This window comes from Chelonia mydas, chromosome 1 (genome assembly GCF_015237465.2).
Source record: "Chelonia mydas isolate rCheMyd1 chromosome 1, rCheMyd1.pri.v2, whole genome shotgun sequence".
NCBI classification, from domain to species: domain Eukaryota; kingdom Metazoa; phylum Chordata; order Testudines; family Cheloniidae; genus Chelonia; species Chelonia mydas.
Window position 1 is genome coordinate 241,746,201 of NC_057849.1, and position 14,025 is coordinate 241,760,225.

At 45.1% G+C, this 14,025-nt stretch overlaps 1 protein-coding gene across 7 annotated transcripts in view; it reads right to left on the reverse strand.

Moving 5' to 3' along the window:
- Positions 1-14,025, reverse strand: part of AMN1 (antagonist of mitotic exit network 1 homolog) — a 56,382-nt gene that overhangs the window by 11,027 nt on the left and 31,330 nt on the right. For all 7 annotated transcript variants that reach the window (XR_006288940.1, XM_007067472.4, XM_027829714.3 and 4 more), the window contains one exon: positions 8,958-9,175. Coding sequence is in view for 6 of the 7 variants with exons in the window: in XM_007067472.4 (XP_007067534.2) it covers positions 8,958-9,175 (218 nt within the window). In the remaining variant the exon portion in view is untranslated. The remainder of the gene's footprint in view (positions 1-8,957; positions 9,176-14,025) is intronic.

Below are 14,025 nucleotides of genomic sequence, written 5' to 3' on the forward strand. Positions count from 1 at the left end.
AATGTAAATCTTCAGAACTTTAATGAGAATTTGAAGTTTGCAAAATGTAATACATTCAATCAATGTAATTAACCTATTTATACAATACAGAGGAAAAAGCCACAAAACCATATCGGCTGCACTTGACTTATTTAAATCTGAATGTTTTGATGACAACAAACCACAAGAACCACAGAAATGCGCTTTGAGTAGTATGTATATTTCATCATAAACCAGAAGTGAGATAAAGAGATATTTATAAAAATGGTAAATTTTGCTTTGTTGATTCCCAATTAACCTAATGTTACCCCCGTTTCACTCAACTGACTAGCCAAAAATATGGGATCTTGTCGATTGTTTCTGTTGGGAGGATATCTTGGTGATGGAGCCAGGTACTACTTTAATGCAATTTTGCTTATTTACAAAAAACTGTACAAAGTCCTGTTTCCCTGAACACAAGAGGAAACAAACACCAGGAGGTTATTTCCTTGCTCACAGCCCCCAACCTCATGTAGCCAGCATCCAACCCAAAGGCACCCTTCCATGCTTCTTTCAGGCCACATAGCGAGTTTTTTCCATGCTGCATCTGGAGTTTCCTCCTTTGTTTCTGTGTGCCTCTCTGCTTGTCTCTCACCCACTCTCTTCACACTCAGAGAGATTACCTAGCAAGGCTCCTAGGCCTAACAATGCCAACATTGTTCAGTGGCCTTCCAAGTGCCTTTGTTTTGGGCAGGGACTGCTATTATTTCATCAAGGAGCTGAACTGTTTCAACTATCTTAAAGGAAGTGCAGGGGTAAGACCCACCAAGTTTAAATTAGGCTTAACCCAATTTATAACACCGTGAATTTTTCTCATGAAATTATTCAATAATGTTATATTCTGTGTATGTTAAATGAATTTGTTCTTTTTTGCTTGTCTACAAATAACACTAGTTGTTTTGCCATTTAAAACAGTAAATCTAGCTCAGCTGACATTTAGCTGCTTTCGCAGTATAAGAATTTATTTTTAGTGAAAGTCTTGCCTAAGGAAGGAAACAGCAAAGACCACAGAATTTGTCCGTTAGGCTCTCAAAGTGTGATATCATTTCTTTGAAACATTTATATGGCACATAAATCAACAGACATAAAACTGCCATACAATGAAACGAATACAAAACATTAGGGAAAGAACAAATTAAAAATTACTTAGACAAGTTATATGTCTTCAAGTCACCACGGCCTGATGAAATGCATCCTAGAATACTCAAGGAGTTGACTGAAGAGATATCTGAGCCATTAGCGATTATCTTTGAAAAGTTATGGAAGACTGGAGAGATTCCAGAAGAGTGGAAAAGGGCAAATATACTGGCAATCTATAAAAAGGGAAATAAGGATAACCTGGGGAATTACAGACCAGTCAGCTGTACCTGGTTAGATAATGGAGCAAATAATTAAGCAATCAATTTGCAGACACCTAGAAGATAATAAGGTGATAAGTAACAGTTGGTATGGATTTGTCAAGAACAAATCTTGTCAAACCAACCTGATAGCTTTCCTTGACACGGTAACAAGCCGTGTGGACAGGGGTGAAGCGATAGATGTGGTATATCTAGACTTTAGTAAGGCTTTTGATACTGTCTCGCATGACTTCTCATAAAGAAACTAGGGAAATGCAACCTAGATGGAGCTACTATAAGGTGGGTGCATAACTGGTTGGAAAGCCGTTCCTAGAGAGTAGTTGCCAGTGGTTCACAGTCATGCTGGAAGGACATAACGAGTGGGGTCCCGCAAGGATCAGTTCTGGGTCCAGTTCTGTTCAATATCTGTGTCAATTATTTAGATAATGGCATAGAGAGTACACTTATAAAGTTTGTGGAGTACACCAAGCTGGGAAGGGTTGCAAGTGCTTTGAAGGATAGGATTATAATTCAAAGTCATCTGGACAAACTGGAGAAATGGTTTGAAGTAAACAGGATGAAATTCAATAAGGACAAATGCAAAGTACTCCACTTAGGAAGGAACAATCAGTTGTACACATACAAAATGGAAAATGACTGCCCAGGAAGGAGTACTGCGAAAAGGGATCTGGAGGTCATAGTGGACCACAAGCTAAATATGGGTAAACAGCGTAACACTGTTGCAAAAAAAGCAAACATCATTCTGGGATTATTAGCAGGAGTGTTGTAAGCAAGACACGAGAAGTAATTCTTCCGCTCTACTCCGCGCTGATTAGGCCTCATCTGGAGTATTGTATCCAGTTCTGGGCATGACATTTCAGGAAAGATGTGGACAAATTGGAGAAAGTCCAAAGAAGAGCAACAAAAATTATTAAAGGTCTACAAAACATGACCTATGAAGGAAGATTGGAAAAACTGGGTCTGTTTAGTCTGGAAAAGAGAAGACTGAGAGGAGACATGATAATAGTCTTCAAGTACATAAAAGGTTGTTATGAGGAGGAGGGAGAAAAATTGTTCTTAACCTCTGAGGAGAGGACAAGAAGCAATGGGCTTAAATTGCAGCATGGGAGGTTTAGGTTGGACATTAGGAAAAACTTCCTAACTGTCAGGGTGGTTAAGCACTGGAATAAATTGCCTGGGGAGGTTGTGGAATCTCCACCATTGGAGATTTTTAAGAGCAAGTTAGATAAACACTTGTCAGGGATGGTCTAGATAATACTTATTCCTGCCGTGAGTGCAGGGGACTGAACTAGATGACCTCTCGAGGTCCCTTCCAGTTCTATGATTCTATGATTAAAATAATAAATGAAGACACATCAACACAAATATAAAGCTAACTGAAACCAAGCAATCTGGCACAAGGGCAACACAGATAGCTCATGTGTGAGCCACCCCACCAGAAGAAAAGAAAAACTTCCCATATAACACCGGGCAAAACTGTGGCCTTTAGTCTTTGGCCTGCATAGGAGGGATTCAGAAACATCCAACTCCACGCAGAGTTTGGGGTGGGACTGTGTCTCCCTGAGCCTATCCAAGTGGCATCACATACATGGGAACTTTACATCCTGAACCATCCTTTAAGTTTGTCCCAGCTCCTCTCGTCCAGCAGGCTGCGTGTAGGTATGTCTTTGTATGCTCTCCCTCCCTACATGCGCCCATATAAGGGCTTAAACAATCTTACCCACAATGTATAACACAGTAGGCAGCAAATACACAATATGAGGACTGAAGAATACCTTTAGTTCTCTGAGGGGACAGCAAAGGAAAAGAATTAAGCTTATAAAAAAACTAATAATATAGTATGCCTTAGCTCTTAAGGGTGACCTGCAAGATTTTTTAAAATTGGGCTTGTGCCTTTTTTGATTCTTTATGAATTTTACAGAAGACTTGAAAGAATTCAGTTTTTAAAATGAGGGAATTATTTTTTATCTTAGAAATATCATAAATGTCAACTCCAATCTTCCCTGATTTTGCTGGAGAAAGAAACTTCTCTACTATGCTAACTTGGGCTGGGAAAGGGAGCAATCTTACTATTATGGGAAGTGTGCATTTTGGGGTAGCCAGACCTGATGTTTTGGGAAAAGAGTGCCAAGGAGTTAGCACATATAGATTTCCTGCTAAAAGGAGGAAACAACCAGCAATGTGCTCCAGCCAGGGACAATGTTAAGGCTGTATCTATACTGGTAACATTCAGCATTTCTCCCACCATTGGCATAGCAAAGGTAGAAGTCAGTTTCTTGTGAAGGAGTTTATACATGGTTAGATGGTTAGATGACAGTGGTAAAAACGCCTCCCGCCAGTCTCATAGACTTTAAGATCAGAAGGGACCATAGTGATAATCTAGTCCAGTGGTTCTCAAACCATGGGTCGGGACCCCAAAATGGGTTGCAACCTGCTTTGAATGGGGTTGCCAGGACTGGCTTAGACTTGCTGGGGCCTGGGGCTGAAGCCCGAGCCCCACTGCCCAGGGCCGAAGCCAAAACCTGGGAAAGAATTCTCTGTAGCAACTTGGAGCCTTTCCCATCTAGTGTCTTTTATGAGGTCCTCACTACTTACCAATACTAAATCTAAAATAGGTTCAGTGACCATGTGGTGAAGAAATCTGTCAGCTATCACATGCAGGACTATCTGGGCCCTACCATTAGTAGTAGCATTTGTCCTCCAATCTATATCTGAGAAATTAATCTCCCATAATCACACAATTCCCAGTTGTATTTATTTCATTAAAATATTAAATAGGTCTCTCTTCATATCCATATTGGATCCTGGGGGCCTCTAGCAGATCACAAGCACTATCCCAGTGCAGCCTCTGTTACCTGTCTTCCCCAAAGTAATTTTGACCCAAATAGAGTTCCTTTTTATCCATTCCATTGCTTCTTCTTTCTTTACAGTCTACCTCATCATTAATATACAAAGATACTCCACCACCTTTACCTTCACTTCTGTCTTTCCTGAACAGCACATACACTTCAATACCTATATACTCCAGTCATGGTTACTATTCCACCCTCTTTCTGTTACCCCTATATCATCTGTTTTCACTTCCTGCCCTAGTAGTTCTAGTCTTTGTTAGTGCTTCCATCACTAAGAAATAAATGGAGCTGCACTTATGCTAGACCAATGGTGGGAAAATTGCTGGTAATTCTCCTTATACCTGAGGGGACAAATTATTATCTCCAGACATCTCTCAATCAGTAGGACTCAGCTCCTACTTAATATCACACAGCACTGGAACACAAACAGTGCCATATTTCAACTTGTCTCTGACTCACGGTCCCATGCAACTGCAGGCTTGTTAGCCTTTTTGAACTAACTTTGCTTGATAGAAACTTGAACAGAAGCCAGAGAAAGCACAAATCCCTAGCTTTCATAGCAACAGCATTTGTGAGGGAGCTCCACTGACAAATTTTTTCCAATCACAGCTTTCCCAAGATTGAGGCCAGGTTTACACTTCAGACATATCAGTATAACTATGTTGCTCAGGGGTGGGAAAAATCCACATCCCTGAACAATGTAGTTATACCAACTTAACCTCCCATGTACACAGTGCTATGTTGACAGGAGAGCGTCTTTCCTCGACATAGCTATTGCCTCTTGAGGAGGTAGATAAATTACACCGACTCCCATTGGTATAGTAGCATCTTCTTCTAAAGAGCTATATGTGAAGACAAACCAAGAAATGATTCAGCACTTTGAAAGCTTGTGAAAGAATTTCAGATCTGACAGTGTCTATATTATTTGAAAAGTTATCAAAACCATTCCCAAGAACTATCCTCTTTAACAGTTTTGACGCGTGATAAACGAAAGCTAATTGTTTCCTTATATGGAGTCAATGAATGTTAAAGAGGAACAGGAGTTGTAGCTATGTCAGTCCCAGAATATTAGAGAGATGAGGAGAAACGTTTCCCACACCTGAAGAAAAGCTGGTCTTTCTCACCAACAGAAGTTGGTCCAATGAAAGATATTACCTCACCCACCTTCTCTCTCTCTCTATTTCTGTTGACACTTTTACTAGTTTGAGGGTACCTCTTCCCTGGACATCTATTTTACCACAAATTTGGAGGCACCAGTCTTAACGAAGTGCAGTCTAATAATCATGTGAAATTCCTAAACATAGGTTACTCTCAGGTTATAAACGGACACTCTGGCCTTATTGTTCAAACACACTTTTTGCTAATACCATAAAGATTTTGGGAGAATAGTTAATATGTCAAGAATTAAAAATACAAAAAGGAAAAGGGGACTAAAATGGTTAATATCTACTAACAGGTACTAACAGTATTAATAAAGATACTAGAAGAGAAGTTCAGAAGGATTTCTGATTTTCTGCTTCTGGTGAAATTGAAGGAGATAAGAAGGGTATTTAAAATAAAAACCTGTTGTGTTTAGTCTCAAATCTCGGGGCTTGTCTCCACTTACTGGGGGATCGATGTATGGCAATCGATCCACCAGGGGTCGATTTAGCGGGTCTAGTGAAGACCCGCTAAATCAACCACCGATCGCACTCCCGTCGACTCCAGTTATTCACTTAGCTGGAGAAGCATAAGGTAAGTCAATGGGAGAGTTTCTTCCGTTGCAGCACAGTGTAGACACCGCAATAAGTCGACTGAAGCTACGTCGACTCCAGTTATTCACTTAGCTGGAGCTGTGTAACTTAGGTCAACTTAGCCCTGTAGTGTAGACCTGCCTTCAGATTTCAACTCCATGACTTGCTCAAACTCAACATAAAGAAATCCTTACATCAGTGTTGACTGAATTCCTTATCTTTCTCTGCCCCCTGCATCATGCCCTATCACAGTCCATAGTTCCACTATTCCCCAGTCACTAAGGCTTGAAACCTTGCTGTCATGTCTGACTCCTCTCTTTTCTTCTCCCTCCAAATCCAGGCTGTTGAGAAACCCTGTTGGTTCTTCCTCCACAATCTCTGCAACCTTTCTTGTCCATTCCTTCCACTAAAACCCTGTCCACGGTTTGCTCATCTCTTGCAACTTCTTTTACTCAGATTTCCAGTTTTCACCCTCAGTCTGCACAATAAATGCTGCAGCAAAAAGCAGCTCTCTCTCCCTTTCATTGCCCAGACTATGTCACTCCCCTGTTTTAAATCCTTCAGCGACTTTCCCTCACTTTCAAGACTCTGGTCCATGGCTTTGCTCTACACTATGGGTTCTCAAACTTTGTCATAGTGAGTCTCCTTAAGCTAAGGAAAAACAAAAACCAATTGTGCCTCCCCATAGTTTACTGAGAAAACACAAACTGAAATTCACATGTTCCAAACCTAAATGTGAGCAGCCAACTAGAACACCAATAATCTGACTTGTATAATATGATCTAGATGTAACAAGGCTTCCCCACCCTCCACTTGGAATGGAAATCACATGGCAACTTGCACTGCAAAACCACTGCAGGCTCCTTGCCTCGCCTCTCAGTCAGATCTAGCAAATAACTCCTTCCCCCAAAACACAGAATCCCTCCATCCACTGCTCTTTCTGAGGCTGCAGGGTGCCTTGGCAGCAGCTCTCCCTCCTCCTAGCCCCCTCTCCTCACTCCATGTTCTCTTTCTCTCTCAGGCTGATGAGACTTGCTCTGCTGCTCTATCAGAAGCATGCCCAGGCCTCCCACGCCTTACCTAGCATGGATTTTCTCCAGTGCAGACTCCCATGCCTCCACCTCCCTTCCCCACAGGTCTGGCAAACGTCCTCCTGCTCTCAGTGCAGGCTCCTTCCCTCTCCTGCAAAGAGGCAACCCACTTGGCCCCATCAATATACTTCCCAATGGTCTCAATAAATGAATGCTGTTACACAGACCAAAAATCCGCCCCCCCTCCCCCAATCTACTATTTTGGACTTGTTTTGCAAAACCTATTCAAATAAAATATGTTTTGTGTATCCCTAATTGCATTACAACTTTAATTATTACCACTATCTTAAGCACACTAGCATATGAATTTTTGTTAAGTTTAGATTAAGGGTCAACTGTCACCACTCTCCTTCCCCCGGTCTCTGAGGCAGCCCCCAGTGTAGGCTTCCCACTCCACCCCCCAGACATCACAGTGTATTCTCCTCCCTTCACCCAATTATTTTCGTGTGGTGATTCTCTCAGAGAGAGGGAGGGAGGGAAAGAAGCAGTGGTTTCCCCCTCTACACCCTCCCCCCCGATTGGCAGCTGCGCCATGCCCAATCAAATTAAGGCCCGTGGTGGACTGGTCTAAAGTTGCCAGACCAGGAGATGCTCTCTCCCCTTCGCTCCAGCAGAGGGCGAAGGACAGGAAATCAGGGAACTGACACCTCCCTTGCCACACATGAGAGCTGAGCCCCATTGTAGTTTGCAAACCTCTGCTCTCCACTGTTCCTGCATACAGCTCTGCTCTTATTTCTTCCTCATCCCCACTTCTCTCCTGCAAGTCCATTCAAGGCACCACCCCAACCACTCCTTCTCCCACTCTGGTTTTCATGCATTCTTCCATGCTCCCCCCTCTGATTGGAAATTTCCTCCTCCTTGTGCAGCAGTCAACTACCCTCTTCTCCTTCAAATCCTGTCTCTTAACACATACTTCTTTCACAAGCCTTTAAATGAAAAAAAATCACCAAAGGAACCATTTCAACTGTGAGGTCTGTCTAAATTAGAGAGTTAACTCTGTGGGTCTGAGACAGTGCCTTCCACTACGCCTTGTACGATTCAGAACACTAAGAAACTTCTCAAAAAGGAAAAAGAAAAAAAACCACTAGCTTTACATGGAACATAAAATGCCAGGACACTTATTATTTTGAAGAAAAAAAGTCACAAAACAGGACCAAAATCCCAGCTTAATCCAGTGCTTAATTTGTAATGAAAGAGGTGCCGAGGTTCAAGCAATCTTTTTTTACTTTCATAACTGACGCAGCAAGCCTAGAAGTGCCGGGGCTATGAGCTGCCAAGCCTAGAGGTGCTGAGCCCTGGGCAAGCCCTGGCACAGATTAAGTGTTGTCTTGATCATATTATTAATAACGCATAAATTTAGCAGAGGACTCAGAGTACAATGCACTCAGACCTTTTGTTTTGCACATTCAACTCTTTCTTTCAAGAGTGACTGAACCTTGAGAAGTGAAAAATTAGTTATCATCAGGTTTTTATAATTTGTCTTATGCTTTTACTGGTTGTATGACTCATACAATTCAGCATGTTATCCCCCACACAGACCAATTAGTCCTTCTAACCGGTGTAAGGTTATATTCCTATGGCACAGAGTAACACCAACAGCACAATAAGAAAACTCTGATACCTGACAGGCTTTAATAAAAAAAAAAAATGCATCTGTGCTCCAGGTTCGATATTGTTATGAGTAACTCTCACTTGGAGAGAATACGTTTACATTATCAGAAGACAGGACATATTTAATACCATTTCATTGGGAAAATAGTGTCTGGAACTATATGTGCCTTTGGCATTTTGAATCTTAAAAACTTGCTAAAACACAGCTAAATTAAAATGCAATTAATAAAACTCACCTCTTCATTTTATTTATATCACTGTCATTGACATTTTTATTGATGCCATTTTAGTTACCTGAGTAGATGAAAAATCCACACTATGTAGAAATCTGCAGTTCTGTCCAAGCGCATGCAGGGATACATCGGTGATGCCTGAGCAGCTGCCTAAGTTAACTATTTGTAGAAGATGGCAGTTGAGCGCCAGAGCAAGAACTCCGGTGTCTGATACATTGCAGCATCTTTTAAATGAAGCTTCACGTAAATAAGGGCAAGACAAGGCCAGAGCTCTGACTCCTATTGAAGAAATAAAGCAAGTCATTCTTATGTAAATAAGCTTTAATCTATAAAAATATTTTATTGTGTAATACTTCTTTATAAAAATCAGTCTGTCAATTCAAAAGTCACATTCTGTCTGAGCTTTTTTTTACAAATAACACAAGTAGAGAATCCTAGAATATCAGGGTTGGAAGGAACCTCAGGAGATCATCTAGTCCAACCCCCTGGTCAAAGCAGGACCAATCACCAATTTTTGCCCCAGATCCCAAATGGCCCCCTCAAGGATATTTTCCAATTTATTTACTTTGCATACAGTTGGTTTACCTATTTCCCCTAGTGTCTGTGTGGGCTTTTGGCTTAGTTTACATTCGCAAAGTTGCACTGATTTAACTGAACTGATTTTTAAGTGGTTAAATCTCTGCAAGCCCCCAACACACAGACACAATTAAATCAGATAACCCTGGGGTTAAATTGGTTCAGCTAAGGGCATGTGTACGCACAGAAGTTGCACTAGTTTAGCAAATCAGTTTAGTTAAACCACTGCAACTTTTGAGTTTGACCTCTCTTATATTGGTTTAAAACTGGTTATACTGATTTAACTTCTTAGTAAATGAACCAAACTACCATAACTCTTTTTATTCTTTGTAGGTGAACCAAAGTCCCAGCATGCCTTGTATTTATAATTCTTTGTATTCAAGCAGAACCTAAACTGAACTTTAAATGATCTAGTCCATATGCCCAGAAAGAGACTACTGGTAACCAATATGTTGCAGTTGTTTTCTATGATTAATAAGATAATGATCTATCAAGAGATACTTTTAGCTTATCAGGAATTACTCTAACAGATGATTTCTGTCATAATGACACAGTTACAGATACTTTTGTAATTCATAAAACAATGGATGGTTGAAGCCATAGAATCATAGAAGTTTAGGGTTGGAACAGACCTCAGGAGGTACTTGTTGAGGTCTCGTGGGTCCAGGATGGGCCGTAGACCACCCATGGCCTTTGGTATTAAAAAGTACTGGGAAAGAACCCCTTGTTGCTGTACTCGAAAGGAACTTCTTACACCATACCCAGCTGTAGCAACCCCTTTACTTCCTGTGCAAGGAGACTCTTGTGAGAGGGGTCCCTGAAGAAGGACGGGGAAGGCGGGTGTGGGGAGGGGTAGAAAGGAGGCTATAACCCTGGTCCACTGTGCTGAGGACCCGGTCCAAGGTTACAGCGGTCTAAGCAGGGAGGAAAAGGGAAAGGTGGTTTAAGAACACTGGGACAGATGGATCGTGGGAATAGTCTGGTAGGTCGCCCTCGGGCGCACGCTTAAAATGACCATTTGGCCCCTTGCTTGGCACGGGTTGAGCAGGTTGGCTTAGACGGTGCTTGTAGCCCTTGGCTCGTTTGTGGAGCTGGTCCTGCCGAGGCTGGCTCCCCTGGCCCTGAGGCTGCTGCGGTTTGAACTGCTTATGCGCCGAGGCTGGGACGTAAAGACCCAGGGTGGTGCGGGCGTCCTTGAGGCCATGCAACTTGCTGTCTGTTTGCTCCGCAAATAGGGCTCAGCTGTCAAAGGGCAAATCCTGCATTGACTGCTGAGCCTTAGAGGAAAAGCCAGAGAGGAGCAGCCAGGAGGCTGGCCGCATGGAGACAGCAGAAGCTGGGGTAAGAACAGTAGCATCAGCAGCGTCTGAAGCTGCCTGGAGGGCTGCCCTGGCCACAGTTGTGCCCTCATCGAGGATTGTTCGGAACTCCTTTTTGGAAGCCTCAGGGAGCGACTCTTCAAACTTGGCCATGACTTTCCACATATTGAAGTCATACCGGCCAAGAAGGGCTTGGTGGTTGGCCACTCTCAGCTGAAGGCTGGAAGATGAATAAATCTTACGTCCAAAGAGATCCAGCCTCCTCGAGTCTTTATTTTTGGGGGTGGCCCCGGGTTGTCTTTGCCTCTCTTTGTGGTTAACTGCCTCTACCACAAGAGAATTGGGGGCAGGGTGGAAGTATAAGTACTCATGCCCCTTGGTTGGCACAAAGTACTTGCGTTTGTCCCTCTTAGAGATAGGGGCCAAGGAAAAGGGGGTCTGCCACAGGGCATTAGTGATTTTGGAAACCCCTTCATGAAGGGGTAGGACCACCCTGGCAGGAGCCGAGGACATCAAACAGAGTCCGAGGGCTCTTCCAGTTCCTCTGCCTGAAGCCCCAGGTTGGAAGCGACCCTCTTCAAAAGTTCCTGGTGCGCTTTGGCGTCATCCTGAGGAACCGGGTAAGGGGGCCCATGATCGTCCTTGTCGTCACCAGACGAGGCTATCACAGTGCCGCGGGAACCTCCACGTTCACTGGTGGTCCAGCACCTTCCTCCCCCGGGTCCTCCTGGACTTGCGGGGTTTACCCCCTGAAGCCTCGAGCACCGAAGGGGGACAGAATACTGAGGCCACTGGTTTCTCCAAGGCTCCTGACACTGATTGGGCAGCCTGGGACAGTTCAGTGAATCCCCAAGGATTCCACAGCTACCATGGTGCCGGCAACTTTGCTATCGCTATGAAACCGGTTTCGGTGCCGTCGATGCTGGCATCACCGTAGGTACCAGGGCTTGTCCCGCAGTCAGTGAACATTGCTCCATGCTGGAGCTGTAAGCGGAGCAGTCAGTACCGGGCAACCAGAAACGAGCAGAATGGTGGCTCTTGTCCGACTGGTGCCTGTCGCTTCAACCCGAAGCTGACCTGTCTGAGCGAGTCGGGTGCCTTGGTCAGGGTTTCGGAGACCAATGGCGTTCGGTGGATCTGCATCAGACACATAGAATCATAGAATATCAGGGTTGGAAGGGACCTCAGGAGGTCATCTAGTCCAACCCCCTGCTCAAAGCAGGACCAATCCCCAATCAAATCATCCCAGCCAAGGCTTTGTCAAGCCTGACCTTAAAAACTTCCAAGGAAGGAGATTCTACCACCTCCCTAGGTAACGCATTCCAGTGTTTCACCACCCTCTTAGTGAAAAAGTTTTTCCTAATATCCAACCTAAACCTCCCCCACTGCAACTTGAGACCATTACTCCTTGTCCTGTCCTCTTCTACCACTGAGAATAGTCTAGAACCACCCTCTCTGGAACCACCTCTCAGGTAGTTGAAAGCAGCTATCAAATCCCCCCTCATTCTTCTCTTCTGCAGACTAAACAATCCCAGTTCCCTCAGCCTCTCCTCATAAGTCATGTGTTCGAGACCCCTAATCATTTTTGTTGCCCTTCGCTGGACTCTCTCCAATTTATCCACGTCCTTCTTGTAGTGTGGGGCCCAAAACTGGACACAGTACTCCAGATGAGGCCTCACCAATGTCAAATAGAGGGGAACGATCACGTCCCTCGATCTGCTCGCTATGCCCCTACTTATACATCCCAAAATGCCATTGGCCTTCTTGGCAACAAGGGCACACTGCTGACTCATATCCAGCTTCTCGTCCACTGTAACCCCTAGGTCCTTTTCCGCAGAACTGCTGCCTAGCCATTCGGTCCCTAGTCTGTAGCTGTGCATTGGGTTCTTCCGTCCTAAGTGCAGGACCCTGCACTTATCCTTATTGAACCGCATCAGGTTTCTTTTGGCCCAATCCTCCAATTTGTCTAGGTCCCTCTGTATCCTATCCCTGCCCTCCAGCGTATCTACCACTCCACCCAGTTTAGTATCATCCGCAAATTTGCTGAGAGTGCAATCCACACCATCCTCCAGATCATTTATGAAGATATTAAACAAAACCGGCCCCAGGACCGACCCCTGGGGCACTCCACTTGACACCGGCTGCCAACTAGACATGGAGCCATTGATCACTACCCGTTGAGCCCGACAATCTAGCCAACTTTCTACCCACCTTGTAGTGCATTCATCCAGCCCATACTTCTTTAACACCTGGCAATCCATGCCTCACGCTGCTCAACCGGTACTGGGATGTCAAACGGGACCGGGAGCCACTACAGGCTGGCTGTGAGGAGGAATGTCCTGAGAAAGGCAATCTCCTCCTAGGAAATGGGCAATGACGACCGGGCAATTGGCGGGCTCTGCTCCCCGATCAGTCCTGTGATCAGTACCGGGCCCTTGCAGTTGGTCGGGGACCATTCCACAGATCTTGCCAGGTGGCACATGCCCCAGAGGGTCTGCACCAATCTACTGGTGAGGAACGCCTCAAGTCCTTCGATCGATGCCCCTGGTGCAAGGACCAAAGGGGGCTCAGCTGAGCCTGCCTCTTTTGTCCCGCAGTGTGACAGCTTCACAAAGGCAGGCGCTGGTGGGACGTCTCTCTTGATGGGGAACGGTGCCACTGAGGCTGGAACACACACACAGGCGCCGTCTTCCCCGCTTTCCGCTGGGTGCTCAAACCCCCACCTGCTGCCTCCAGCCCCGCCCCCACTCCACCCCTTCCATGAGGCCCCACCCCTGCCCCACCTCTTCCCACCCCCTTCCCTGCCCCCATTCCAACCCCTTCCCCAAAGTCCCTGCCCCAACTCCACCCCCTCCCTGCCTCTATTCCAACTCCTTCCCCAAATCCCTGCCCCGGCCCCGCCTCTTCCCCACCTCCTCCCCTGAGCATGCCACATTCCTGCTCCTCCCACTCCCACCTGGAGCATGCTAACACCAGGCGGGAAGTGCTGGGAGGTAGGTGGAGGAGCAGGGAGGCGGCACACTCAGGGGAGGAGAAGGAGGTGGGGCACAGGGTGAGGGGAGCTTGGCTGTCAGTGGGTGAAGAGCACCCACTAATTTTTCCCCTGTGGGTTCTCCAACCCCGGAGCACCCATGGAGTCAGTGCCTATGGACACACACACAGAGGTCCCAAAGTGGGTTTTCCCCGAGACCAAGGTACCACGGGAGCCAGTAAGGGCGGCACTGGGAGTGTCAG